Source organism: Monodelphis domestica, chromosome 4 (genome assembly GCF_027887165.1).
Source record: "Monodelphis domestica isolate mMonDom1 chromosome 4, mMonDom1.pri, whole genome shotgun sequence".
Taxonomy (NCBI): domain Eukaryota; kingdom Metazoa; phylum Chordata; class Mammalia; order Didelphimorphia; family Didelphidae; genus Monodelphis; species Monodelphis domestica.
This window is the reverse complement of record NC_077230.1, coordinates 228,101,156-228,128,994: the sequence shown is the minus strand read 5'-3', so window position 1 is coordinate 228,128,994 and position 27,839 is coordinate 228,101,156. Positions and strand designations below refer to the sequence as shown.

Sequence of the window (27,839 nt, the reverse complement as noted above, 5' to 3'; positions counted from 1 at the left end):
TTTAGAACCAGAAATCCTCTTTTTCATTCTATTTTCCAAAAAGGCTCACTATGGATATACTGTTCATATGGATTTCATTGCTCCTTTGCACTGTCCACTGGCAGCCATTTGAGGTACATATTTCCAGGGCATTGTGGATCAAGTCAACTTTCATCTAAGTGTAAAAAGGATCTAGATCCCAAAAAGCAACCTATCTAAAGATGCTTCTAAATTCTGCCTCTTGCAGAATGGATTTCCAGCTGTATTCTGGTAACTGGGTGTCACTATCCCCAAAATTTGGTCCCTAAGAGAATAATGAAGGGTTCTAGTTTATGGAATCCAGCCCAGCCTGTGCTCCAAGTCTCTGGCAGCTGCTGAGACAATAGGGAAGAGAGCCTATATCCAAATTGAATAGTAGCCTGATTCTAACTGGGAGAGAAGCCTTTTCTATCCTACACCCAAGCTTGGGCTCAACTGTCCAGATAAGAGCCCTCCATATGCCACAACATTCCCTTCAACTCCTGAGCTGACTTGGGAGGGAATATCTAATAATGTGGAAGAAGAAGCCCACCAAAAGACACTTGGGCTATAACAAGATTTATTTGCAGCTAGCTCGCATTTGAAGGAATATGTAGATTATCATCGAATTTTAGCATGTTAGAGTGGGAAGAGACATTAGAGATTACCTAGAAGGTTCCTAGAAGGGTAGAGGTGGAAGAGACCTTAGCCAATAACTTAATATACAATAGGTGAGAAACTCCAGACTAAGAAGGTCTTATAACTAGTAACAAACTGGTAAAGCTTAGACTCACACCCACTCTAACTCCAAATCCAGTGCTATTTTCCACTATGCCCGTCCCCCTCCTCCCTCACCTCAGTACTGCAATTGTCTGCTTTGTGAATTATGTACTACACATTTTCCATCCCTTAGTCAACTTCTTTCTTATATTCAGATAGTCCCATTTTGTACTGCTCAAAGGACTTTTATATATGTATGTTCCCACATGTAAGGTGGAGTCTCCATAAAAGTACAGAGAAGATTTGTCCAAGGAAGGTCTCATTAGATCCTAACAATAATCCTGTGTATAACAGAAAATATTATCCCTGTTGCCCCTTCCTCCATTACTCAGTAACCTCTCTACCTGTACAGTCCATGCTATTTATATCTTCCACCAGTCCAAATCCTGGTAGCTGGTGTCTACAGACCCCTAGGCCACTCTCCTTCCTTCCTTAATAAGTTTGATATCTCACTCACAATTTCTGTCTCCTTTCCAACTCCTGCCCTCAGACTCTGGGACTTCAGCATTCATGTTGATTCTCCCTCAAACACTCTAATCACTCAGTTTCTCAACCTATTTACCTTCCATGAGCTACTCCTCCACTCCACCTCAGCCACACACAGAGGTAGTTTTGACCTTGATCTTGCCATTGTCCACAAATGTATTTTTGCATCCAAGAATTCTGAAATCTCCTCATCCAACCACAATCTAATGGCTTTTTGCCTCCCCCTCTATGTTCCCTTACAAAACCCAATTCTTAACTGTACTGTGACCTTGATTCCTCGATTCTCCCCCAGGCCATCTTCCATGCACTAGCCACTCTTTTCCATTCTCCCTATTTGATTCTCCTCTGACATTGCCATCACTCTGGTGCAGGCCCTCATCACCTCCTGTCTGGACCATTGCAATAGCCTAATGGAGGGTCTACTGGATTGATGTCCCTCCCCATTCCAATCTATCCTCCATTCAGCCACTAAAGAGATTTTCCTAAAGCACAGATCCAATCATATCATTCCCCTGCTCAATAAGCTTCAATGGCTTTCTGTTGTCTCCAAGAGCAAATACAAAAGGTCCTGCTTGACCATTTAAAACCCTTAATAACCTAGCCCCTTCCTATCTTTACAGTCTTCTTACATCTTGCTCCCCAACATGCACTGGTCAGTCTAGTAACACTGACCTTTTAGCATTTTTATTTTCTGACTCCTAGGCCTGGAAAGCTCTCCCTTCTCCACTCTGAGTACTGAACTCCCTGACTTCCTTTAAGTCCCAACCAAATTCCACCTTCTACAGGAAGTTTTCCCCAAACCCTCCTAATTCCAAGGCCTTCCCTCCATTAATTATCTCCCATTTATCATGAATATAGTTTGTTTTGTGTATATTTGTTTTCATGTTGTCTCCCTTATTAGACTGCATGCTCCTTGAAAGCAAGAGCTGTCTTTTGCCTCTTTTTTTTTTTTTTAATCCCTGGTGCTTAACACAGTGCCTGGCACAGAGAAGGCCCTTAAGTGATTGGTCAATTTTTACAAATAAGGAAACTGAAGCACAGACAGACAAAATTATTTGCTTTAAGGCACATTTTTTTGAGTTGGTAAAAGAATCCACAGTGGAATCCAGGTCTCCTGACCTCCAGCAATAATAATAATAATAATAATAATATATAATATATATTTAAAATAACAGCAATAATGATAATTAACTTTTTATATCGTACTTTAAGATTTACAAAGTGCTTTACATATGTTATCTCATATAAGTGTCATAGTATACCTGAGAATTAAGTGCTAGTGTTATTACCATTTTATGGATGAGGAAACAGGCTAAAAAAGCTGTTTCTGATCAACAGTGTTAAATGATTAAGAAGACTTGCCCAAGATAGCATAATCAGGAAGTGACAGTGAAAGGATATGGACCAAGGTCTTTCTTCCTGACTCCAAGTCACCTCTCTACCTATTAGTCCACACAGCCTCTTGGTATGATGGAATTTCTATTCCATCCACTTCCACACTGCATATTTATGGAATATCAATGAATGATCAACTATTCCCACATTCCTACTCTGTCAAGTCCTATACTTGGCACTTTGAACTCATTTTAAGAAATTAAACATTCAGTCTCTCTTTTCCAATATTTGGTAACCTTGTTCAGAGACAACTACATGCATAAGAAATGATTTAAAAACACCTCCTAGATATAAAAATATGTACAAACCATTGTAATGCAAAGTCAAAGGAACCTCAGTGCTAAAAGTCCTCAGATTAAAGGAAAGATCACAATGGGGTGGAATTAATCAGGGAAAGCTTCCAAATAGAGTTGGTTTTTAATGTAAAGTGATGGTAATATAGATCTAAACAGAACCCAGAAAGATCAGTCTGAGACAGGAAGAAATCTTAACATATTTGCTAAGGAACCAGCTCTTTCTTATTTTTAAAAACACCATATCTGATTAACTCATGTTTTGTAACATGGAAACTAAATGGTAATATGTTGGACATGTGAAAGATATTGTTCTTTAACTGGACTCTATTGCATAAATGTCAGGAAGTGGTAAACCACTGGATGACTAAGTCTGAGAAGAAAGATTTTATTCTGGCCAGGTTATTAAAAAATGAGGGAACTAGTGTCTTTTAATTGCTATCCTTGTTGTTCGCTTATTTCAGTTATGCCCAACTCTTTGTTACCCTATTTGGGGTTTTCTTGGCAAAGATCCTACAGTGCTTTACCATTTCCTTCTCCAGTTCATTTTACAGTGAGGAAACTAAGGCCAACAGGATGAAGTGGCTTTTTCCTAGGGTTGCAGAGCTAGTTAGTGTCAAAGGACCAGATATTCTGATTTTATTTCATGAAATCACATTTTTTCAAGAGCCAGAAGGGACTCTAGAGATCATCTGGTCAAATCCTCTTGTTTAACAGATGAAGAAACCAGGACTTATTGGAGGGGGAATGACTTGTCCAAAGTTATACAGGTTGTAAGTAGCAGGAGAAGTTTTTAAGCTCAGACCATAGGATTATAGACTTGGAGCTAAAATAGGCATTAGTCCAACCCCCTCCTTTTACAGAAGAAGAAACTGAGATGAGAAAAGTGACCTGCGTAGAAAGTATCAAAGCCAACATTCTTGGAATCCGGGTCCTCTGAGTACAAACCCAATGTACCTGCCTTTACTCTAGGCTGCCTCAAGCACACCAAGCTTTGACTGGTTTGCTAATTTTAATTTAACACCTCAAATGACTTGAAATAAGCCGAGAAAGAAGAGTGTTAGTGGGAACAAGGAACAGGCAATCTTATATAAGCTGGGTAAGAGAAATAGCAGCCTGTAGCTTGCTGAGCTTGGTTTTTACCTCAATTAGGAAGAAAGGGGGAATAATTCTGGGCTGGGGAATCTAAGGAGAGTCTGAATCTTAGGTAAAGGAGTGTTCCTATTAATGAGGAAGAGTCCATTCATTCATTTATTCAATTAATATTTCCTGAGGGCCTACTACTGAGGCATTGTGCTTAGTAGGAGCCACACAGGTTCCTGGGAAGAGGCTATTTTTGGGCTGCCTAAGCTGAGATATTTTGGTTCATTTAGAAGAAAAACCAAATTGGATTAGCTTCCATTGGAAATCAACAACAACCACAACAAAAAATGAATGTCAATAGAAACAGTCAGATTCTGTCATGAGTAACATTTAGACTCTGACTCAGTGCGTGACTCAGTTAAAATGATATGGAATCATTTTCTCTCTAATCTCATAGAGTTAAGTTGATAAAGGTAACATTTATTGTTGTTGTTCAGTCCTTTCAGTCTTGACTGACTGGTAACCCATGACCCCATTTGGGGTTTTCTTGGCAAAGATACGGGAATAGTTTGCCACTTCCTTCTCCAGATCATTTTACAGATGAGAGAAACTGAGGCCTACAGGACTCAGTGACTTGCCCAGAGTCACAATTAGTTAGTCTGAGATCAGAAGTTGAAGATGAGTTTTTCTGACTCCAGGTCCAGTGCTCTATCTGCTGCTCCTCCAGACTACTGACTAAATCCTTTCACTGCACCGTGACAAGGCCTCCCAACATACAGTGATGGCTCACTGTTGTTTGTAAGCTAGATCCAGAATCCTAATTGCATCATCTCTGAGTCTCAGTTATATGTTCCTGAGGCCACTACACTATTCAGTCATTACGAAGATCTGATGGCAATAAGGCCTTATAGAAATGGATGTAAAAATTCTTAAATGGGATACCTTTAAATCTTCAATTAAAACAAATTTCAAAATAACTACCTCCAAAGCAGTAAATAAGTATAAGCAAGGATAGCACCAAATTCCAAAGCCAAACAGAAATCTTTTGTGAGACTTCCCATTGTTGATGATGATCTGAGCTCCAGTATTAGCATGGGTGATGAATTGTAATTCCTATGTTTCACTCTCATTGAAGAATCAAGGTATGTAATCACTAGCTCATCACAGTTTATGGAACCATGCATCTACAGGTAGGAGAAAATTCAGAATTCACCTTGTTGCACCCTCTGCTTTTAGACTTAAAGAAACTCAGAGCCCATGAGGTTAAATGATGTGCCCAAGATCACAGGAGTAGTTAATGAAAGGTGGAATTTGAATTGAGGCCTTTTATTCCTGAGCCAATACGCTTCCTGCTGTAGCATTCTATTCCTTCTGTGTTATAATAAGAAACCAGAAGAAGAATGGCTTCCTCTTCTTTTTTTTTTTAAACCTTTACCTTCTGTCTTGGAATTAATACTGTATATTAGTTCCAAGAAGGAAGAGAGGTATGGGCTAGGCAATGAGGTTAAGTGTCTTGCCCAGGGTCACACAGCTAGAAAGTGCCTGAGGCCAGATTTGAACCCAGGATGTCCCATCTCTGTCTAGCTCTTAATCCACTGGGCACCCAGCTGCCCCTCTCCCCTTCTTATTAGCCATCTCTTATCATCTGTCTTGAATAAAGACTTAGAGTGTGGGAATTGGTTGAGGGAACAAGGGATCTTTTACCTAGAGAAGAGAAGACTGGAAAGTCTTCTTCCCACTGTCTTCAAGTATTCAAAAGTCTGTCACAAAGAAGAACAATTAGGTATATTCACCTCGGCCTCCAGAGAGCAAATTGAGAAGCAGTGGAGTACAGAATATAATGGAAATCTTATGATTAGCACCATCTCACTGTATAATGGGCCCCCTCAGAAGATGGCAGACTCCTCACAACTGGAAGTCTTCAAGTATGGATATATACTTTGCCAGAACATTTGTAGAAAGGATTCCTGTTTAGATATGGATTGGACTAGAAGACCATTGAGATCCCTCCCAACTCTGAGAAGAAGGTCACAGAGGACGTTGTCCTACATCCTGAGGTTGGCATTGTATTGTTGGTCACCTCATGATGAAAAACTACACAGCCAGAAGTAGCAGTAGGGGCAGGGGGCCATTTGGTCTCTTTTTAGAAAGCAGCTGTTCTGCCCTGCCCCTGGTTACACAGTAGCAAAGAGATGCCAGGATTCCCTGAGGGGGACCCTAACAGTTTGAAGGCCAAAGAATCAAGCCAACAGCTTGAATGAGCCACATGGAAGAGACTTTGTCTTTCTTCCGTCTCCTGACCTATTTGTCTTGGGAACACAGAGAATAAAATGACAGATGGCTCAGGCTGTTAGAACACATGCTTGGTTCTGGCTTGAGCTGAGCTGGCCACTAGGGCAAACAGACTGCTCTTACTTCTGGTTGTTGGCAGGACCCACAAAGAGAATAGCCTGTCCACCTGAGGCTTTCCAGGACTTGAGATGTAAGAATGTCTCTGGAGCAGGGACCAATTGAGCTTGCAACCCAGTTAGATGAGTAGCCCCAAAAGCACAAAAGTTTTTCCCCATACATCTTATTCCATGTCCACTGGAGTAGCCATATGAAGCATGTAAAAAGAACAATGGAAATTAGAGAGTTCCTCATAAATTTCTCTTCACATGCCTGAGAGAGATCTCCCAGGTCATCTAACTTGACACCTTCAGGGCTGAGGAGGTTAAGTGACTTGCCCAAGGTCATATCAATATAATGATCAAAGGAATATATTCCAAGTACACTCCAAGAACACAGAGGCTTCCCATGAGTTTGAGGGATATGGGCAATTTCTCTAATGAGTATGTGAATGAGTGGAGGGGAACCATGGCATGGATAAACCAAAACAGTAGTTAATACAAAAGACATTTATACTTGGCATTGGGGTGCAAGGTACAATCTTTTTTTTCGGCAGATTTGCCTTCCTAATGATATTTTGCTCAGCGTATTATATAATAGCATAATGCTTGTATTCCCCAAGTTCACCCTGACTGATGATGGGAAGAAGCAGCAGAGAAGCCTGCCAAATGGCATGAGGATTAAACATTTGGCACAAATAATCTACCAAGTGGATAACCCACATATAGAAAATTGGGGGTTGGGAATGTTAGGGAAGTTATGAAATATCCTTCTTATGAGGTCTTTTAAAATCCTTGCTATATAAAACTCATTCTATTATAGTATTATAGGTTTAGAACCAGAAAGAACCTTAAAGGCCACCTAGTCTAAGTCTTCCATCATATGAATGAAGAAATTGGAACCCAGAGAGGTTAAATGACTTTTATTTGGAACACAGGATCTAGAGATAGAAAGGATCTCTGAGACCATTTAGTCCAAACCCCTCATTTTCCAGATGAGGAAACTGAGATGAGAAAAAAATCGGGCTACACAGATTTAAACCCAGGTCCTCTGACTGACTCCCATTGTCCATGACAAGACACTGCCTCTGATCTTTGATGTCATTCCAAGTCACGTGAGTGTAAGCAACTCCTTTCTTCTATAACTCTGAACACAAGAAGACTGTCATATTCTTTGTTGACCCCTGATAGTTGGCCCCTTATTCCCTACCTCACCTTTCAATGGAAAAGGAAAGTAATTCACAGTTTTCTCCTCTGGTTTCTTAACTCACAGTTGGTGTTTCTATTCTCATTAAAAAAAAATAAGAAAAAGGGAAAGAAGAAAACAGTGTATGTGTATGAGAGAGAGAGAGAGAGAGAGAGAGAGAGAGAGAGAGAGAGAGAGAGAGAGAGAGAGAGAGAGAGAGCAGAGAAGAGAATTAAAAGAGAGAAAGATTTTTAAAAGGGAGAAAATAAGTGCCATTATTAAATTAATCCATGACATATGCTGGATGTGTTAACCAGCTTTTCTTCAAGAAGGTCTGATTCATTCCAGAAAGACTTGTCTATGAAAATGAAGAACAATACTAAGTAAACCACTGAATCATTTCTAATACTGTCTAATACTCTGCTACAAGAAAATGGAAAATGAATAGATTTCTATTCCTTATAGCTAAGTAACATGATAGCCCATATAATGGAAATATGGAGCTCTGAATATATAATCATTGTGACATGGTATATTTATTAAAAGCCTTTCTTCCAAAGAGCTCAAAGTGTTTTGCCAACATTATGTCAGTAACTTTTACATTCAACACCCACCCACATTGATTAAGGGACCTGATTTTATAAATGGAGGAAATGATGGACAGAGAGATGGCTTGGTTTATCTAGTGTCACAGAACAAGTCAGAGGAGGGCCAGATTTAGAATTCAGGACTCCTAAAAACCTGCTACAAGATTTCCTTATACCTGAATTCTGCTTTGACAAACCAAAATGGTGAGGTAATATGGAATGGTTGAAAAAATACTGGCTATGGAGTCAGAAGACCTGGGTACAAACCTCCTGCCTGATCTTGAGAAAATCATTTAAAATGAGGAGGTTGGACTACGTGGTCTTTAGGGCATCTTCAAGCTCTAAATAATGACCCAATGAAAAGTTAAAGCCATCATTTAGTGTTATCTAAAGATTAAACTTGGAGTCAGAAGACCTGGGTTCAAGGACTAACTGATATTTGCTAGCTTTGTGATCTTGAGCAAATTGCTTAACTTTCGTGAGTCTAGGGCTCCTTGACTTGTGATCTGCACCCATGGAGGGAATTCACACAGGGCAGAAATCACAGACTCTTCACATATCAGCCTACTCCCTTCAGAGGGTTGTGAAAATCAAAAGAGCCAGTGGATGGGAAAATACTTTGGAACTCTACAGCCCTATATCATTGGAAGTTATTGTCTGATTTACACAAGTTATTCAGACAAAACACCTACCTGAGTAATTCACAGGAGAAGGAATACTCTGCTAACCTTAACATTGGTTTAATTGGCAACTTTGATAGTGGAGATATGAGTGTACAACTTGCCCTGGAACAAAATATTAAACAAAACAGTTGATTATAAATCTACTCAAGGACTTCAAAAGGATTTCACCTCCATGGGCGCCTGAGGCATGAATGTGAGAATTCACCTCTTTCTACATGAACACTGTCTAGTAGAGGAGGTTTTCACCTTTGTATCTATGTGTTATGGAGCCCTTTGGCAGTCTGGGAAAGCCAGTAGAGACCTTCTCAGAATAATATTTCTAAATAAATAAAATCAAGTACATGGGCTTGCAAAGGAAACCAGTAATACTGAAATGCATTTATCAATTTTTTTTTCAAACAAGTTCAGACCCGAGATTAACAATCTCTGGTCTAGACAAAGAGCCCTTCTTCAGCTCTAGAGTTAGCCTTATTGATTTGTAGAAGCAGAAGTAAAGAACTGAAGTGAATATGTAGAGCCCTCCAAAACCCAAGCCAACAACCTAGAAGATCTTCATCTAATTCCAGGCTTTGGCAAGGCCGTACTGAGAAGGTGGGGATGTGCAGATTTTCCCACAATTCAGTTTCTGAGAGAATTTAGAGTAAGGAGTGGGGAGTGGTGGCTAGGATTAAGTAATACAGTCTTCATGTCAAGTTGAGAAAACCTTGATACACAGCCACTTCTCACACCTAATAGAAAAGCTAAGATGGGAATGAGTCCCAAAAGTTGGCATTTCTCATTCCTAACTGATATTCCAGAAAAGACCCTGGAAATGCTCTAATTATTTATCAGGAGAGCCCTAGGGGGAAACCCCCAGAATTCATATGTTTTAACCCCTAGCAAATACAGAAGGCCTAGAGAGTGTAACCAGATGGCTTCCTCCAGCCAAGCATCTTTAATGTAAACACTGTATGTCTCTGCAGGCTGGAAGAACAAAACCTAATTTCCTATCCATTGGGGGTGACAGCAATTAAAAATGAAGCTTCCTCCCTCCTTCCTGATCCTCACTCTCTCCTAGGACCCACAGCTGCCTGTGACATGGGCCTGGCATGCTCAGGCTTGTGGCGCCAGAGGTGGGAGAAGTAATTAAATTCTCATTATATTTCCATTTCCTCAAATATGTGCAGAATAAAGGATCAATGAATTAACAGATCAAAAAGGATCAGAGAATTCCCAGCTTGAAGGAGGAGAGTACACAGACATAACTCAGTCCTTATCTCCCTGTTGGCCTCCCTGCCACATTTCAGCCCACCTGGGGTGCTGGGTTGACTGCAGCATCCTTTCATTTGGAAGGAAAAGGATTTAATGGGTTATCTTTAGGACCCCAGGTGACACGTGTAAACTGGCACAGGACTAGGAACCAAGAGAACTCAGTTCTAGCTTTAGCAACTTCTCTCTTGTGTCACTAAGCAGCTCTGTTCTTAGAACATATTAAATAAAGACTGGGATAGAGTCTAGACCTATAATTTCACCAAAAATGGGGAACTTTTGGATGAAGAAACTTCCTCTACTAAAGCAGGGAGACATCTTCTCTGCAACTTATCCTCTTAGAGAATTGCCTGGTAACTTGACCAGTTACTTGCATAAGGGGTCTAGTCACTTGACCAATATTGTATCAGTTTTACTGAACTGAATTGAATTGAGTTACAGTCAAGAATTCCTGCCTTCAAAGAATCTATAGCCTAAAAGAAGTGACCCAACCAATTTATAGTCAACACATAATTTAATCATTATTAAGGAATAGAAATGCAGTAATGATAAAAAAAAAAAAGTGCTTTAAGGGGATGACAGGCTGCGATTGTGACATAGGAAAAGGATTACTGTTAAGCAAACAGCTTTTTGGAAGAGGGATCATAAGAGTATAAACGGAGATGGAAGAGACCTTGGAGGACATACAATTCAACTCTTCCATTTTACAGATGAAGAAACTGAATCTCAGAGAAATAAATTAACTTGCTCAAAGTCATTCAAGTAGAAAGTGACAAACTGACATTGCCCTCCAAGATGACTCTACAGACCACACTGGGAGTCTAAAAGAGGCCTCCCATAAAGGAAGAGAGATGAACAACATGGAAGCAAAGAGGGATGGAGAAGGAGAAGGAAAAGCAGGGAAGCCGGGAGGAGTGGAGGGGAGAGAGAGAAAAAAAGAGGGGGGGAGGGAGAAGGAAGGAAGAAGAGAGAGAGGGAGGGGGAGGGAAAAAAGGAGAGGGAGGGAGTAGGGAAGGAAAGAGGGAGAGAGAGCAGGGGGAAGAGGGAGAAAGAGGGAGAGATAGTGGTAGATGAGGAGGAAGGAGAGAGAGAGCAAGGAGAAGGGAAGGAAAGAGTAAGAGAGAGAAAGGGAAAGAGGGGAAGAGGTAGTGGAAGAGGAAGAAGGAGAAAGAGAGAGGAGGAGGGAAAGAGAGATGGAAGAAAGAAAGATAAAGGGAGGGGGAGACAGAGAAAGAGAGGGTGAGGAGAAGGAGAATGAATACACTGGGAGTCTAAGCCTCTTAGAGTTCAGAGGCCAGAGAGGAAAAACCCATCACTTTGTTAGACAAGTCATTTCACTTTTCTGTCCTGTCTCTTAATCTTTCAGACAGAAAAATCTCTGCCCTTTGCTATCTTGCATAGAGATTTGTGAAAACAAATGAACTAATAAACATGAATGTGCTTTGAGTTCTTTAGAAAAATGGCATTAGCGCCATCCATCTTTGACCAAAGTGTCATGTTTGGAAGGGAAATGTACTATTTGGAAGAAACATTGATGGCATATGGTGATTTCTACATAAACATGGCAGGTGACTTCTAAACCTGCCATTATATACGTTCAGACAGCTTTGGGGCAATATTTCTAACATGCTCATGTGAAAAATGTGAAGGTTTGCAAATAACACATTGACAATATAGAAACATCTTTGGGCTCAGATCAGGCCAAGGCTCTGCTGGACTGTTCATTCTGGGCCTGGATGGCATCAGTCCATCACAAGTTGAATCATACCACCCCCTACTAACATGACTGAGATTATTCCTTTTGAATTACATTTATATCTTGCTCCAGCCTTGTGTGATATTTTCCCTGTAAAAAATATATATATGTAATTTGAGCTTCTAGGAATCTTTCTCATGGCCATGTGTCTTTCCTTATCACCAGTAACGAAGTATGGCAGTTTTAAATAGCTGTCATTTTCCTCAATTTCATTTATTCTAAAACAATCAGGTATAGATTTCTGACATTGAGCATCTAATAGAGTTTCACATTCAGAAATCAACAATGAATTGTTTTGTTTTCATATTTGTCCCCACTGAGATAGCACTGAGAGAGATATGTGTAAGAAACCAAAGTTCCTAAGATCTTGGGGCAGGCACATTTGCCTTAAGAAACACAGGAGTCAGGGCAGCTAGGTGGCTCAATGGATTGAGAACTAAGCCTATAGATGAGAGGTCCTGGGTTCAAATAGGGCCTCTGATATGTCCTAGCTGTGTGACCCTGAGCAAATCACAACCCCAATTACTTAGCCTTTACTGTTGTTCTGCCTTGGGACCAATACATAGTATCGATTCTGAGACAGAAGAGAAAGAAAGAAAGAAAGAAAGAAAGAAAGAAAGAAAGAAAGAAAGAAAGAAAGAAAGAAAGAAAGAAAGAAAGAAAGAAAGAAAGAAAGAAAGAAAGAAAGAAAGAAAGAAAGAAAGAAAGAAAGAAAGAAAGAAAGAAAGAAAGAAAGAAAGAAAGAAAGAAAGAAAGAAAGAAAGAAAGAAAGAAAGGAGGGAGGGAGGGAGGGAGGGAGGGAGGGAGGGAGGGAGGGAGGGAGAGAGAGAGAGAGAGAGAGAGAGAGAGAGAGAGAGAAAGAAGGAAGGAAGGAGTACATAGATGGGAGGCAAGTGAAGTAGGTCATAAAAAATGTTTGGAGGAAGTAACCTCATCTTGAACACTCTGTTGTTTCACAAATGAGATGACCAGGTCTTCTCTTCATTTAGATTCCAGATTTTGGCTCCAATGATTTGCCTAAAGATTCCTGGCATTCAGGAAGAGAAACAGATTCTGTTAGCCAATGATGGAAATATAAATGACTTGCTCTAGGAAGTCTGATTCTATTACTGTTGAGTCATTTGCCTGCTGTTAGATAATCTGCATAGTGATGGGACTGGGACATCCCGAAACTGTCTTCTCTCTTGTTCTTTATCTTACAAGTCATTTCAGTTCCCTGATTAGATCACCCCAGAGTATTCTCTGAAAATCAAGTGTGTATAGGTATGTGCTGTGAGACAGAGAACTTCAAAGTTTCCCAAAATATGGTAAATACTAGAAGATACGTGATACCCTGTCTTGCTTGTGCTGTGAAGAGAAAGCTTTTGTATCTTGTCTGCCCCAAAGGCCACTGTCATCACGTTGCTATGCAGAAAGAAGGATTGGACTATTCCCAAAGGAGCTCAGGCAAAGTTTGGGAGTTCTAATCCCAGTCCTTGTGTGACTGGCTGGGTCACCCCTTCTCTCTTTAACTGAAGGGAGCTAGAAATATGCAATTCCTAGAGGGTAATGCAGCCTCAAGGGGGTGGTAAGCAGAAATCCAAAGGAGAGAAGTTTTATAAAGAGATAAAAAGGAAAAGGAGGTTGAAGGTAGTCTATCATTGAACCTGCAAGATCACAGCAGGACTACAAAGAGTTACTCTCTGCCTACTGAAGCAGTATCTATTAGTTGTATTTTCATGGCTTTGCACATAGTAAATACTGAATAAATGTTTAATGAATTGAATTGCATTGGATTGAGTTGAATTTTATCAATGGAGGCATCAGCACCCAACCAAATGCCGGGGCTCTGCTTTGATGAAAAGAGTACTCAGACTGTCCTGAAGACAAAGCTGTCTAGAAAAGCTAAGAAGGAACAGATTGGGTTTGACTTAGTATTAGAATGGGTCCTTCCCATCTTCATAGATCTGGGGCCTGACTGACACCACTCAATCACCAGCTGATACAGACATTTCTCTAAGGACATGAATAACAGACTATTTTTCATTACATGATAGAACCTAGAGGTAGCATGTCATGATATAGGAGTGAGTCATGAGACAATGTCATATCTGTCACGGCATGTCACTCAATGATGTGTCCTTGGCCACAAATGAAAGCCCATGTGTTCTTTTCCATTGGCATCCCCTAGCCCCTCCACTGTCTTCATCATTTGGGTCTATCTTCTGTGCCTTTGTTTCACTGTCTTGATAAGGACTAGAAGCCCTCTTGATTCCTGGGCTTCATTCCAAACTCCACCCCCCCAATGCACATGGCCTTGGCCAGCTCCTATCTCTCTGGTTGGGAAGAGAACAACATTTCTCTGGCTTTAGGTCCTCTTAGAGATTATCAAAGAGGAATTATCACTGTCATCATAGGAGAGCATTGGAATTAAGTAGCAAAAAATATTTTATGAGCCCACCTACACTCTTCCAGAAATACAGAGGCAATAAAAGAAACAGAACTGAGAAGGATTTCGAGTCTGAACACAAGCCGGCATTCACCCTGGGGAGTGTCTAGCAGCCAAGGTCAGGGCTAGAACTGAGTATCCACAAGCTGAACTCTATTCCTCCACCTTCCATCACCACCCAGCCCCAACCATCACGCCAGCCAGCTATGCTGAGCCAGAGAGCCCCAAAGCCCCCTTCCAGCCCTCAAATCCTATGATTCTATAATGGAGAACCACCAAGTCTGGGGCAGGATGTACGCTCATCCCCTTCTCTGCCTGCGCCTGTCCGGGATCCATTTTGACTGACCATGTATCATGAAATTTCTTTCTGTTCATTTCTAGGGTCGAAAACCTGGTTATTTCTCCTTCCTGGACCCCTTTTCTCCTGGAGTCTGGCTCTTCATGCTTCTTGCCTATCTGGCTGTCAGCTGTGTGCTCTTCCTAGTGGCTCGGTATAAGCTTTATTCACTTTGCTGTCCTCACACTACCACCTTGTGTCCAATGTAGGAAACTTCATAGGGAGAAGAGGGAGGAAGGAGCAGGTGAAAGCTGACCTGTGGACAGAAATGGAGTGATCCAAGAGGGGTTAGTGACCCGACAACACTTTTCCACAGGGCTGTCTGTCCATCTGTCCATCCACCTACCTGCACACTCCCATGGGTGGGTGGGCACTCTCTCTCTCTCTCTCTCTCTCTCTCTCTCTCACACACACACACACACACACACACAAACACACACACACACACACACACACACACACACACATATTGGCAGGCAGGTTTTGCCTGAAATGTCTCCTTCCCCTCCTGCCGGGAATGATTTGGAATCCTGGTAATGAGAGATGGGTGGTACAAGATCACGCAAATTAAGAGCTGTGCATTTGGCTGCCCCAGCCTCAGCCCGTGCCAGGATCTGCCTCAAAGTGCTGAGCGACAAGAAATGGAGCCTTGGAGACAGTAGTAGGGGGACTGGAGGCGGCTGCAGCACAGATGGGGGAGGAGGGCCCACTCTTCAGGGAGATGATCACCGAGCTCTAGCCCAGATCTGCTTCTGAAAACATAGCTGCCCTTGTGGGATGGGAATGAGGGTGGGGGGCAACTGAAGGGAAGTCTGACTCTTCATGCTTCTTGCCTATCTGAAGGAGGTAGAGGGGCCGAGGATGGGAGAGGGGAGAGGACCAGAGCACATTCAAAAGGGGAGGTTTCTTAGGAGCAGGTCTGGGCTAGAAAGCCTGGTTCATAGAGGAGGAGAAAAGAGGAATATCCCCTAAGGGTGATGTGTTTCTGTGACCTGTGAAGAAACCTTCACTTTTTCAGGTGAAGAAATAATAGAGGCCTGAACCCCACTTTTGTGGATTCTAATTATCATCATGAGGATGTGTTTGCCCTGGTAAAAAGAAGGGTCCCACATTGAGCCACCATTTTTCAGTCTAGAATCAGTACAACTGAGTATTTTGCTCCACAATTCTTCTCCTTTAGATAATGGAAGTAAAAATTCTTCATCTCTGCTATCTCACTAATATTACAGGAGCTAGGAAAACATGCCAGTTGCAAAGAACTTTTATATTTGTGCTCAGAACTCCCTAGAACAAGGTTATATGAATACATCAGTTTATTCTTCCTGGTTTCTGGACTTTTTCATGGTAGCTTTTAGTTCTGACCTTTCATTTAATGACCCCAAACTGCCAGTTTTATGTTGAATACATTATAGTTGAGTTGGGGGATCATTTTCCCTAGAATGCATTTGTGGCCTGAGAAGAAACCTACCTTTCTAGTAGTTTTTTAATTGGTAGAAGGACGAGCAAGTGGTCTGACCCCCTGCCTAGGCACCTGGCATCCCGGAGACTAGTCCAGCATGCTTAGGAGAAGCTGCTCTACCCCAATAATCCTTTACAATCCAGGGTCAGGAAAGAGCTCTTGGCAAATTAAGCCATCCAAGTACCAAAAGACCAGTCTGTGTACAGGCTGGGCAGCCTATGCTTCCCTGGAGTCAGCAGCTGGTGCTGAGTTTGACAGGCATGAGGTACAAACTGTTGTCTTTCCACTCCCCTACAGGTGGGCTCATCCAAAGCTGTCTGTGCTGGCCCTCCCAGGTATTGCCACTGTCAAGTAACTGTTGTCACTGACAACTGGCAAGATGTTTAGGAACTAACATGCTGTCTGATACCTCCCATTTCCATTTCATTGTATCATCTGCTGCAAGGGATTGGGTGGTTTTGGTCTTTCAGCATTTCTGCCTAAATCTCCTCCTTATTACTGTCTTTGTGTCTTTGTCACACACATTCCCTTCTTCTGATGGAATCCATGGAAGTGACATGATGCAGCCATCAGATGACCACCACCTCAGCCCTTGCTATCAGCAACACTTGCAAAACCAGTTGTATTGCTGCTACACTGTCCTGGCAACAGGCTTGTTTGACTTTTTAATCCCTTACCTTCTGTCTTAAAGTCAATACTATGTATTGGTTCCAAGACAGAAGAGTGAGGCTAGGCAATGGGGGTTAAGTGACTTGCCCAGGGACATAAAGCTAGGAAGTATCTGAGGTCATATTTGAACCCAGGACCTCTGGTCTCAAGGGCTCTCAGACTTAAGTTTTTCCTACTTATCTAGATTTGCCTGAATCCAAAGGCTAAAGCCCTTCTGCTCTCTCCATTGCCCTGTCCCAAACACAATATTCTCATCACCATTGTAATTATCAAAAAGATTGACTAAGTACTCAGTTATTTGTACTGTTACACTAATCATAACACAAAAGTCTCCAGTTCCCTGCCCTCTGGGAGCTTACATCTACCAAAACATGTATGTGGGCCAGTTTGGACAGGAAATCATGTGAGTAGGATTGATGGTACTGAGACAACAATGACTCGCAACTCTATAGCACTTTCCCTCCTAACTCTGTGAAGTAGGTAGTGAAAATATTATCACATTTTACAAATGAAGAAACTGAGGCTCAGGGAGGTAAGCAATGTGCCCATGGTCACATGACCAATGATGAATTACAGAACTTGAACTCCAACTCTTGTCTCCTTGGTGCTGGCCGTCACCCACTGTTCTTTCCATCACTCTAGTCGGGAGCCTAGTAGTATTAGATCATTCCATGGAATTATGAACAGACTATAACCGTTTGCATTACTTACAAGCCGTAGGTAAGTGCATGCCAAGGACAGGAAGTATGGGGAAAGTAGGGAGAAAATAATCAAAAAACTGCCAAGGCAAGATTAGGAAGGGTGAAGGAAGGAATATTTGGCATGGAACAATGGCCAGTTGAAGAAAGTCTATTTCAGAATTTGTTGAAATGACAAGGGTGGGAGGATTTGAAGAGGTTGAAGAAGGATGGGCATTCAGCCATTCATTCTAAGGAACTACTTAGAGAAGATTCAGTGGGGAAAGTGGATGAAGGAGACATTCCCAGCCATAATTAGAAAAGGATCTTAGAAAGGAATCTGGCACACAGACTCAGAGGAGAAAAACTAAGGCTAACAAAGGTGAAATGACTGGATGAAAGTTACCCTAGAATAGAAGCCAGCGTTCCTGACTCCCAATCCACAGGTCCTTTTTCTTTACCTCACCCTACCCTTCTTTGGCCCTGGAACGTGCTCATTGTAGGTTTTTCTGTCTCCACAGGCTAACGCCCTATGAATGGTATAGCCCTCATCCTTGTGCCCAGGGCCGGTGTAACCTTCTGGTGAATCAGTACTCCCTAGGAAACAGCTTATGGTTTCCCGTTGGGGGCTTCATGCAGCAAGGCTCTACAATTGCGCCACGCGCCTTATCCACCCGATGTGTCAGCGGAGTCTGGTAAGAACCAAAGGCAGAAGTGGGGTCAGGTACCAGTAGGACCACTCTAGACCCACAGGGGCAGGCTAAGAAAGTCCAGTGTAGATGTGTCCTCGTTCTAGAAGTAAACCACAATCTAATCCTCTTCTTCTATCTCAAACGTCTTGCCCATTGGGAAATTCAAAGTCCTTTTGAAAAAAAGAAAAAAAAAACTTCCAGGTAGTATTCATAGTATTCATAAATTGAGCCCTGGAAGTCTTTCATTATCCAGATGAGATTTCTGGGGCCCTTATTAGCTTCTCCTTTGATCCAGCTCTTTTTATTGTATTTGGAAGGAAATCATGGACTCGCAGAGTTAAAAGAGGGCATAGTGATCATCGGGTCTTACCTTTTGCTTGGTGAATGAATCATTTCCGTAACATCACTTAGAAAAGGCCACTAGCCTCTACTAGAACCTTGCTCCACTGTTGGGGAGCTTCCCACTTCATGAGACATAGTACTTTATTTGCCTATAATTCTAATTGGGTAATAAAATAAAAACAGGTAATAAGTTCGTTTTGAGGCTAGAAGGATTTGAGTTCAAATCATATTTCTGACATGTCCTGGCTGGGTGATGCTAAGCTAGTCTGTAATATCATAAGATGCAAAGAAGGTGTTGGCCTTCATAGGTAAAGAGAGCTTCCTACCCTAAGAGCTAAGATATATATGTGTGTGCATATGTGTGTGTGTATGTGTGTACACATATATATTCTGCCAAAATCACAGACTCAGGATCAATATTGTGCTGGTAAAAGTTTAACAACTAACTCTGGGGTAGGGGGAGAAATGTAAGCAGATACACTTTTAAGTTTAGTCTCCATTACTTATGTTTTCTCCATTACTTTATTAAGTCTAGGCAATCGACAAAACATTAAATCAATTCCTGATTGATAGTGTGTACCAATTTTCAAGGTGTAAATGCTAACACTGAAAATTTAACAATCAGCTCTTCATAGGAATTGGCTATAGTACATCACTGAAATTATTAGCAAGTTCCCTGCAAGATATGTTTCCCTATAACTTCTACCCGTTGATCTGAGTCTTCCTCTTTGGAAGCCAGGTAAAATGATCATGACAAGCTCTCCACACATTTAAAGACCCTTCTCCTATCTTCTCTCCTCCTGCCTTCATAGTTTCAGTTTGCTGAAACTCTCTGGTTACATAGTTTTGAGCACCCTCCACTGCTCTCATCTTCTTTATAATCTGGACATACCCTAGTCTTTCAATGTCTTTCTTAAAACATGGCACCCAGATATGGACACATTTCAAGTGTGTCTCAGCTAGTACAGAATGAAGAGGAATTATAACCATCCTCATTTTGGGCATTATTATTCTACCATTGCAATTAGGTGGTGCAGTGGATAGAGTGCCTGGAGGAGAAAGTTATCTTCCTGAGTTCGAATCTAGTTTCAGATACTTACTATCTGTGTGGTTGTGGACAAGTCATTCTATCCTATTTTTCTCAAATTCCTCATTTATAAAATGAGCTAGAAAAGGAAATGGCAAACCATTCCAGTATCTCTGCCAAGAAAACCTCACATGGGATCACGAAGAGTTGGGCATGACTGAAAAATGACTAGACAACCAAAATGCAGCCTACGATTGCAAGTTTTTTGGGGTGAGGATACCAATAAAAGAAGCCATGTAATAAGTAAGTAGGTGAGGAAAACTAGAGAAAATGAAGGCCTGGCAGCCCAACAGCCAGCACCATTTAAGAGCATGAGAATAAACTCCTAACCTAAAAATGACCTGAGAATTAATGGAGTCAGACTGGGAAGGATGTGCAAATATATGCAAATGTAAGTAGATGAGGGGAAAGCCACAAATAGAAAAAGATCAGTATCCCCACCCTTCCTCTCCCATGTATTCCTCTATCAGCTTCAGACTCTCCAAGTCTGTTTTCTAAGACTCAAAAGTACATTATACCAACCAAACCTGGCTACTAGGATGATATCAATGCCTCTATCTATTTTAACCAATATATGGGAAAATCCCTGTGCTTCAAGAAGTTATAGATGCTTATAAATTTTTAATTGCCATATCAATTGTTATTTCTATATCTTATTTTTACATCACTTTCCTTTCAAATATAATGCCCCTTTCCCTATACAAAGGGAACAACAAAGAAAAAGAAGAGAGAAGAAATTCAACAAAACTTAACAGATGAGTCTGGTAGTATATATAATATTGCCCACTCATAGTCCCCACTTCTACAAAGAAAGGATGGAGGTGTATTTCTGTCGTTTTTAATCTCTTTTTTCCAAGTCAAATTTGATCCTTATAATTACACAGCATTGTCTCCTATTTTTTTCACTTTTTCCATCTACCATTGTTTCAGGAAGAACTTTAGTAAAGAACTAAGGTAAAAAAACAAAATGCACACAAGGATAAAAAAAACCCAAGTTTGCAGAATACAGGTTTCTGGTTATAGCTTATACAGATTTACTTGGCCACCACAGGTTATAGTCCTATTTCCTTTCCTTCTCCCTCAATTCTAACTCTAGAAATATGAGGAAAAGGCTTTTCCCACAAGTAAATAAAGAAAAAAATGAGGATCCTAATCCCCCTTGAAGCCAGGTATGGTGATGTAGGAGGAATGATCGGTTTCAGAATCTAGAGAGAGTTGAATGGCATTGAATAGTGAAAATTGAGGCTGATAAAAAGGCAAAAAATCAGAATTGGGAGATTTGAGGCCTTCTTTTGATTCTGTGCCCTTGACCCCTCTGGGTTTTGTTTTACCTTATGGAATGTTTTTGTCCATATGCATTTGGACCCCTCTCTCTCCTTCTCTGTTCACCTAAATATGCCCCACTTTTCCTCCTCCACCCCAAATCTTTATTTTATAATAACCTCTAACCTAGGGTAAGAAGGATGCTCAAGTTATTTTGCTGCCTGGTACACTGGCTGCCTCAGTGTTCATTTAGGCACACCCAGGTTGCTTAGTAACTCTGATCCAGAAGATTATTATTGTGACTCTTTAAGTTAATAAGAACCCATCCTGTGATGGCCTTGCACTATCCTTTATTTTATTTTATTTTTTTAAGCCCTTACCTTCCATCTTGGAGTCAATACTATGTATTGGCTCCAAGGCAGAAGAGTGGTAAGGACTAGGCAATGGGGGTTAAGTGACTTGCCCAGGGTCACACAACTAGGAAGTGGCTGAGGCCAGATTTGATCCCAGGACCTCCCATCTCTAGGCCTGGCTCTCAATCCACTGAGCCACCCAGCTGCCCCCTGCATTGTCCTTTAAATGGTATTGGGACCCCTCAATGCCTTGGGCTTTTAAGTCAGGATCATAGTTCAGTCCTTTGCCCCTGGAAGATGGGGAGGCCTTAAAGGCAGGGCCATCCTAGTCAGCTGTGGTCCCTTTACCCACACTGAAGTGGCAGATGATGATGGCATGTGATTCCAAAAGAATGTCAGCTTCCTAAATGGAATACTGCCCTTATGCAAATATGGCTCTACTGACCCACTGCCATCCATAAAGAATGAACTCAGAGTTATTTTTCTAGTAGTGGAGTTAGGTTTGCAAATTTAGAAATGTAAACCATATGGCAGGGGGCATGTTTAGCCTACTTAATAGAGCAAGTCAATTTTAATGACTTTAGCACATTCATGGTTGTCAGGTCCATTGCTGAAACTAAATGGTTTTGGAAAAGAATTAGATGAATCAGTCAATGCTAGAAGCAATAGACATTTTTATTTTACACATTTAAGGGAAAATACAAAAAAGAGAAGACCATATGGCTTAGCCAGACACACCCAAGGAACAAGAAGCAGGGATAACAAGGAAGGGGTGCTAGGGAAGTTCAATGAGCACTTTACTCCAGAGCCAAGACCGAGATGCCTCTAGACAAGAGGAGCCCCTCAACACTAGGATTGAAACTAATATTTCTGAACTAGGGGTACCCCAAGCCCAACACCTCCAAAGATGGAGTGGGAAAAGGGCACAACTACAAGTGTTACAGGGACCTTGGAGCCCTGTCATATTGAAGTTAGGGCAGGTAAGGAAGGTCATGATGGTCTAGGACTCAGCTCCTGGGTTCTTTCCTACTTGGAGCTTCAGAATAACTTGGGCATTCCAGAGGGTGAAGAGAGGTCTTGCTCAAGCAAGTCTGATTGGTTTCCCACTCCCAAGATCACAGGCAGAGAGGAGCCAATGAGCCAGTAGAAGTCTCCACATGAGGAAGATCTAGATTTGAGGAACAGAGAGGGATTTTACAGGGAAGGGGTCCATAAAAAGCACGGAGCAGGAGTTCATGCAACCAGGCAAAAGGAGGAGGCATGGATAGGAATTAGATAGCCTTTTGGACTGAGAAAGACTAGGCTAAGGAAAAAAAAAGGTTTTTCCAGAATAAAATAATTGTCTAGATTTCAAATTATATAGCCAAATACAAATGAGGGTGATCCATTACTTAAAACAGGCTCTTTATATTCTCTCAACAAGCTCTCCACTCTGCCTTCCTAGTTCCCTAAACCAATGGTTTATATTTGGAATATTAATGACTATTGTTGGTGATGCAGTCTGTGGTATTTGAGCTGAACAAAACTACTCTGCCAGCTCTGGATTAAAATCCAGTGATCAGTCATTCAATCACCTAATAAGCATTTATTAAGTGCTCACTGGATGCTTGGGTTTGGGGATCCAGAGACAAAAATGAAATGATCCCTGCCCTCAAGAAGTTTACATTCTACTGAGGGAAATAACATGTAGTATGGCCTCATTTTACATGACCAATACATTCTAAGACCCTTCCCATAAGTTGAAAATCATGCATGATAGTGAATCTTATTATTTAATAAATATTTCTTATACAAACACCCCTAGGCACTGTACAACTTTTCTTAAGCTTATCAGAGCTACCAGCATCATTGCTCTTGCATTTGGGGGCTATTATTAACAGCTAAATAGAATTAGTGAAACAAAGACAAGCACCGCTCTGACAAGTGAGAACTGCTGCGAGACTTTATGCTGCTTGGGAAAATGGTACAGATTTAGCATGTAATTAAAAAATTATTTTATGGTTTTTCTGCCTTTATTTTTTTTGATTGGCAATTGCATTTTTCTGAATTCACATAGTTGAATTTTCATAAAATGATATCCTACTTTACATATAAATAGATATATGTTACACACGACGTACCCACAATGTCATTAACAAGTTGACCTAAACCCTGTGGTTACTCTGCAACACCTATGTAATGTGCTTAGAAGATTCACCAAGAAAGTAGGACTTCGCAACCTTTAAAAATGTGATGGGCACGTTTTTAGACAGCTGGGCAGCTCAGTGGACAGAGAGCCAGGCCTATAGATGGGAGCTCCAGGGTAAAAAATCTGGCCTCAGATGCTTCCTGACAGTATGACCTTGGGCAAGTCATTTACCCCCATCCTGCCTTTCTGCTTTGGAACCAGTACTTAAGATCTAAGGCAGAAGTTAAGGGTTTTGGGGTTTTTTTTTAATGTGATGTCTCAAAAGTCTGACCCCTATCCATTAGTTATATGTATGTTTGTGTTGAGGGGAAGGGAGCTATAGAAATCAACAGGTACTGATTATATGCTATGGAAAGTGGGGGATATTCTACCACCCTCACCCCTATGCCTTGGGCTAGTGTAACTTCCTAACAACAGTTTCTAAGAGTATTGTTTCCTCTTTTTTCCTGCCAGGAGCCTGAAGCACCAGGGTTCTACCCCAATCCCCTATCCCTATTCAGTGTCAGCAATCAATTATTCAGCAATCATTGATGAAGTACCTACTATGTGTCAAGGACTCTGCTAGGAACAAGAGATAAAAATTCAACAGTTCCTGCCCTCAAGGGATTTAAGTTCTATGGGGCAGATGATGACACAGAGTAAAGCAAAATGGCAGATCCACACACTTAATTCCCTCATATCCCTTCTCCAGGTTTTTGATCCACTTGTTCTAAATATAGCAATGTAGTACAATAGGGAGAAAACTGCCATTAGAATTAAGAGAACTGGGTTCAAATCTTTCCCAAAGTATTTTTCTAGCAATGTGACTTTGGATGAATCCCTACCCTGTTTCTCTCTCTCTCTCTGATCTTCTGTCTTAGAATTCATACTATATCTTCCAAGGCAAAAGGGCTGGGCATCTGGAGTTTAGTAAGTTGTCCAGGGTCACACAGCTAGGAAGTTCCAGGTCACATTTGAACCTAGGACCTCTAGTCTTTAGGCCTGGCTCTCTATCCAGTGAGCCACCTATTTGCCCTCAATCTCCTGTCTCTTATATGAGAGTAATAATACAAAATCTAACTCCCTCACAGGATTATTGTAGGGAAAGTGATTTGTAAATCCCAAAGAGCTACCTGAATGGAGACTCATTGAAATAGAACAGACTCTTTCACTGGACTGAGAAATGCAAGAATTAATCTTGGCTCTTCTAGAAACTCATTGTGGGATTCTAATGTAGTATTTCACTTCTGAACTATGAACATCCTAAGAGAAGGGACTGTTGGTTTGGGGGTGGGAGAGGTTTGCCCTTATTTGTATTATGGTATATATCCTTGGCATATAGTATGTTCTTAACAAATACATTTTGACTGACTCTGGTCCTTAATTTACTCATCTGTAAGGTGAGAGATTTGGACTAGATGGCCTTTAAGCTCTCTGGAAGCTCTGGATTATATGATTAACTTTTTTTTTCTAGTCTTTTCAATTATGGCTCAGAGTTTCCCTCATTCAAAAAGCTTCCTTGATTACTCATAATCCATTGCCAATAGAGATACCCAATGTCTGATATACTCTTTCATTTTAGTTCTGTTCTGTGCTTACGTATTTCTGTTGGTTACCACATTATGGGGACCAGCCTTATCTCTCCTCCACCTCTTAAAGCTATGAGCTTCAGAGAAGGGAGCACTTCTGCCCTGCCTTTTGTGCCTCTAGCACAACATACCTGTATATCCTGGGGGACATTCAATCAACAATTGATTCACTCAAGTCCTTTCCTCTTAGGTGGGCTTTCACTCTGATCATCATCTCATCTTACACGGCCAACCTGGCAGCATTCCTGACCGTACAACGGATGGATGTGCCCATCGAGTCTGTGGATGACTTGGCTGACCAGACAGCCATTGAGTATGGCACAATTCATGGAGGATCCAGCATGACCTTTTTCCAAGTAAAGCTTGATCTTTTACTCAAAGTCATTGGGGTTTGGCAGAGGGAGAAGGTGGAACAAAGGTGACATGGCTGCTGGAGATGGGAAGGCTCTTTCCTCAGTTTTTACCTACTCCTGCCATGCCCTTTCCTAACATCCAGTCTAGAAACCATAGGGACTTAGCTGACAGCACCCCAATAAAGTAGTCCTGAAACAAGATGGGAAAAGACTCTTAGATCAAGGCAACATCAACACTCTGATCCTTGATCTGCTAAATCCATAGAATATTTAGACAAAGTCCTCACCAGGGTCCTGAACAAAGAGTCCTATCTGAACTCCAGGACTGTAGCTATCCTAGTCCAGCTCAATATGTGAATTTCCTAGTTTCAGGTTCTCCCAGGAAGATTGTTCACACAGGTCAGTTGGGGTTTAGCCAATCCACTAGCCAAGAAGTTCATTTTCATCTGTCTAAAATGACCCCATCTTCCTAGTTTCCTCACAAGTCACTTTGGATATAACTTTAGAGAACAGCACATTAATCAAGTTTAGAATTTGGCCAGTTTCCCAACACTCTCTGCTTGCTTATTATTTGGAGAGCAGAAGCTGGTGTCTGATATGGAATTAAAGGATCAGTTTTAGAGTCAAGGGTAGGTCACTTGAGTCTCCCCTTCAAGTGATGTCTGTTTGGAAGTCTCTGCTTCATGAAACTTAGTTTGGTGGCTCTTATTTGACCTTAGTTCATACCATTTAGTAATGGAGGTGCTAAGACCAGAAGTCAGTTTCCATTTGTATTCCAGGGACTGGACAAGACAACCTTGCTAAGAGCAGCTAGGAAAGTTCCCAGGTCACAAGTTCGACAGATACCAATAATAATAACAATAACAAGAGTAACAAGAGCTGACACATATATAGCACTTTAAGGATTGCAAAATACTTTACAAATATTATCTCATTGGATCCTCACAACACCCTGGGAGGTAGTTACTATTGTCAACCCAATTTTATAATGGAGGAAACTGAAGCAGACAGAGGGTAAATGACTTACCTAGAGTCACACAGTTAGTAATTACAAGCCTGGATTTAAATTACAATTCCTCATTTATTAACCGTCTAATATATGCAAGGCATTGTACTAGATCTTTGGAATAGAAAGATGAAAAAATGACATAATCCTTGCCCTCAAAATATTTATAATCTACAATGAAGGAAAATGCAACATGTATATAAATAACTAGTTAGAGATAGAATGGTAATTCAGTAAAGATGAGATTCAAACAAAATGCTCTATGGAAACTTGGGGAGTAGGGAAGAGATCCCTCTCAGATGTGGGTTACAGAAGGTTTCATGGAAGCAATAGCCTTAAAAGAAGAAAAATATTACAACAGGTGGATTACAATTACAATTGCAACCCAAAGAGGGTGAGGGATTTTATTCTACATGCACAAAAGAGCAGGGGAAAGGCTGTATGACATCAGGATAAAGCCAGCAAATAGGACACTTGACAGAGTTTATAGGGGCTCAGACTATCATACCTGCCCCCTGGATAAAATGTGAAAAGACATTATCTCTGGTGATCTCTAGGTTAGACTACCTCCAGGCAAATCTCAGAGCAGCTTTTGCCCTCAGCCTGCTTCTTGCAAGTTCATCCACCTCTCAATAATGTGGAAATGGCATTTTTGCATGTAATTTCTGTGTTGAAATAGTAGGGGGAGGATATTCTGATTGTGAGGGTTATTGGTCCTACCTTGTTCTCTTTCCCTGAAACCCATTTGATTCTTCTTTCATTCCCACCTCACTCTCATGTGCTCTTTTCCCAGAATTCCCGCTACCAAACATATCAGCGGATGTGGAATTACATGTATTCTAAGCAGCCTAGTGTGTTTGTAAAAAGCACGGAAGAAGGGATTGCCCGGGTGCTGAATTCCAACTATGCCTTCTTGCTGGAGTCCACCATGAATGAATACTACCGCCAGCGAAACTGCAATCTCACTCAGATTGGGGGCCTGCTTGACACCAAGGGCTACGGGATAGGGATGCCAGTTGGTATGCAGAGATGGAAAATCCTTGTTATATGGGTTCATCCAGAGAGTCAGAGGACCTAGAAACAGGAAACAGAGCCTTGAAGGTGGCACCTCTCAATGGGTACTGGCAGAATTAAAGAAAAGATGATATTAGTCTGTGGGCACAGAATAAAGTGGGGTATGGAATGGAAAGGACAGGTGGCAGGTACCATGTTCCAGAGAGTTTCCTTAGTACTCTTGCCCACTGCAGAGCTGTAGTCAAACATTTTAAAAGGATAAGTATTGGAAATAGTCCTGGTGTATACAAACAGGCCAGTATCTTGCTGCTATTGATCAGAGTTTGGCAAGGAGACTTCAGAGGGCATCAATCAATAAAAAAAATTAAGTACCTCTGTGTGCCAAGCACTGTGCTAGACACTGAGAAAATAAATTCAAAAGTGAGAGTCCTTATGCTCAAGGACCTTATGGGAATATGGCATGTCCAAAGATAGGGAAATGCAGTAATATACAAAATAATAGGAACAGTAAATTTGGGAAGA

General features: G+C 41.3%; 1 protein-coding gene across 4 annotated transcripts in view; it reads left to right on the top strand.

The window, feature by feature from the left end:
• GRIK4 (glutamate ionotropic receptor kainate type subunit 4) overlaps window positions 1–27,839 on the top strand; it is a 787,563-nt gene that overhangs the window by 724,222 nt on the left and 35,502 nt on the right. For all 4 annotated transcript variants that reach the window (XM_056794213.1, XM_056794214.1, XM_056794211.1 and 1 more), the window contains 4 exons: window positions 14,691–14,800; window positions 17,973–18,146; window positions 25,135–25,300; window positions 27,097–27,322. In XM_056794213.1, the coding sequence (XP_056650191.1) occupies window positions 14,691–14,800; window positions 17,973–18,146; window positions 25,135–25,300; window positions 27,097–27,322 (676 nt within the window). The remainder of the gene's footprint in view (window positions 1–14,690; window positions 14,801–17,972; window positions 18,147–25,134; window positions 25,301–27,096; window positions 27,323–27,839) is intronic.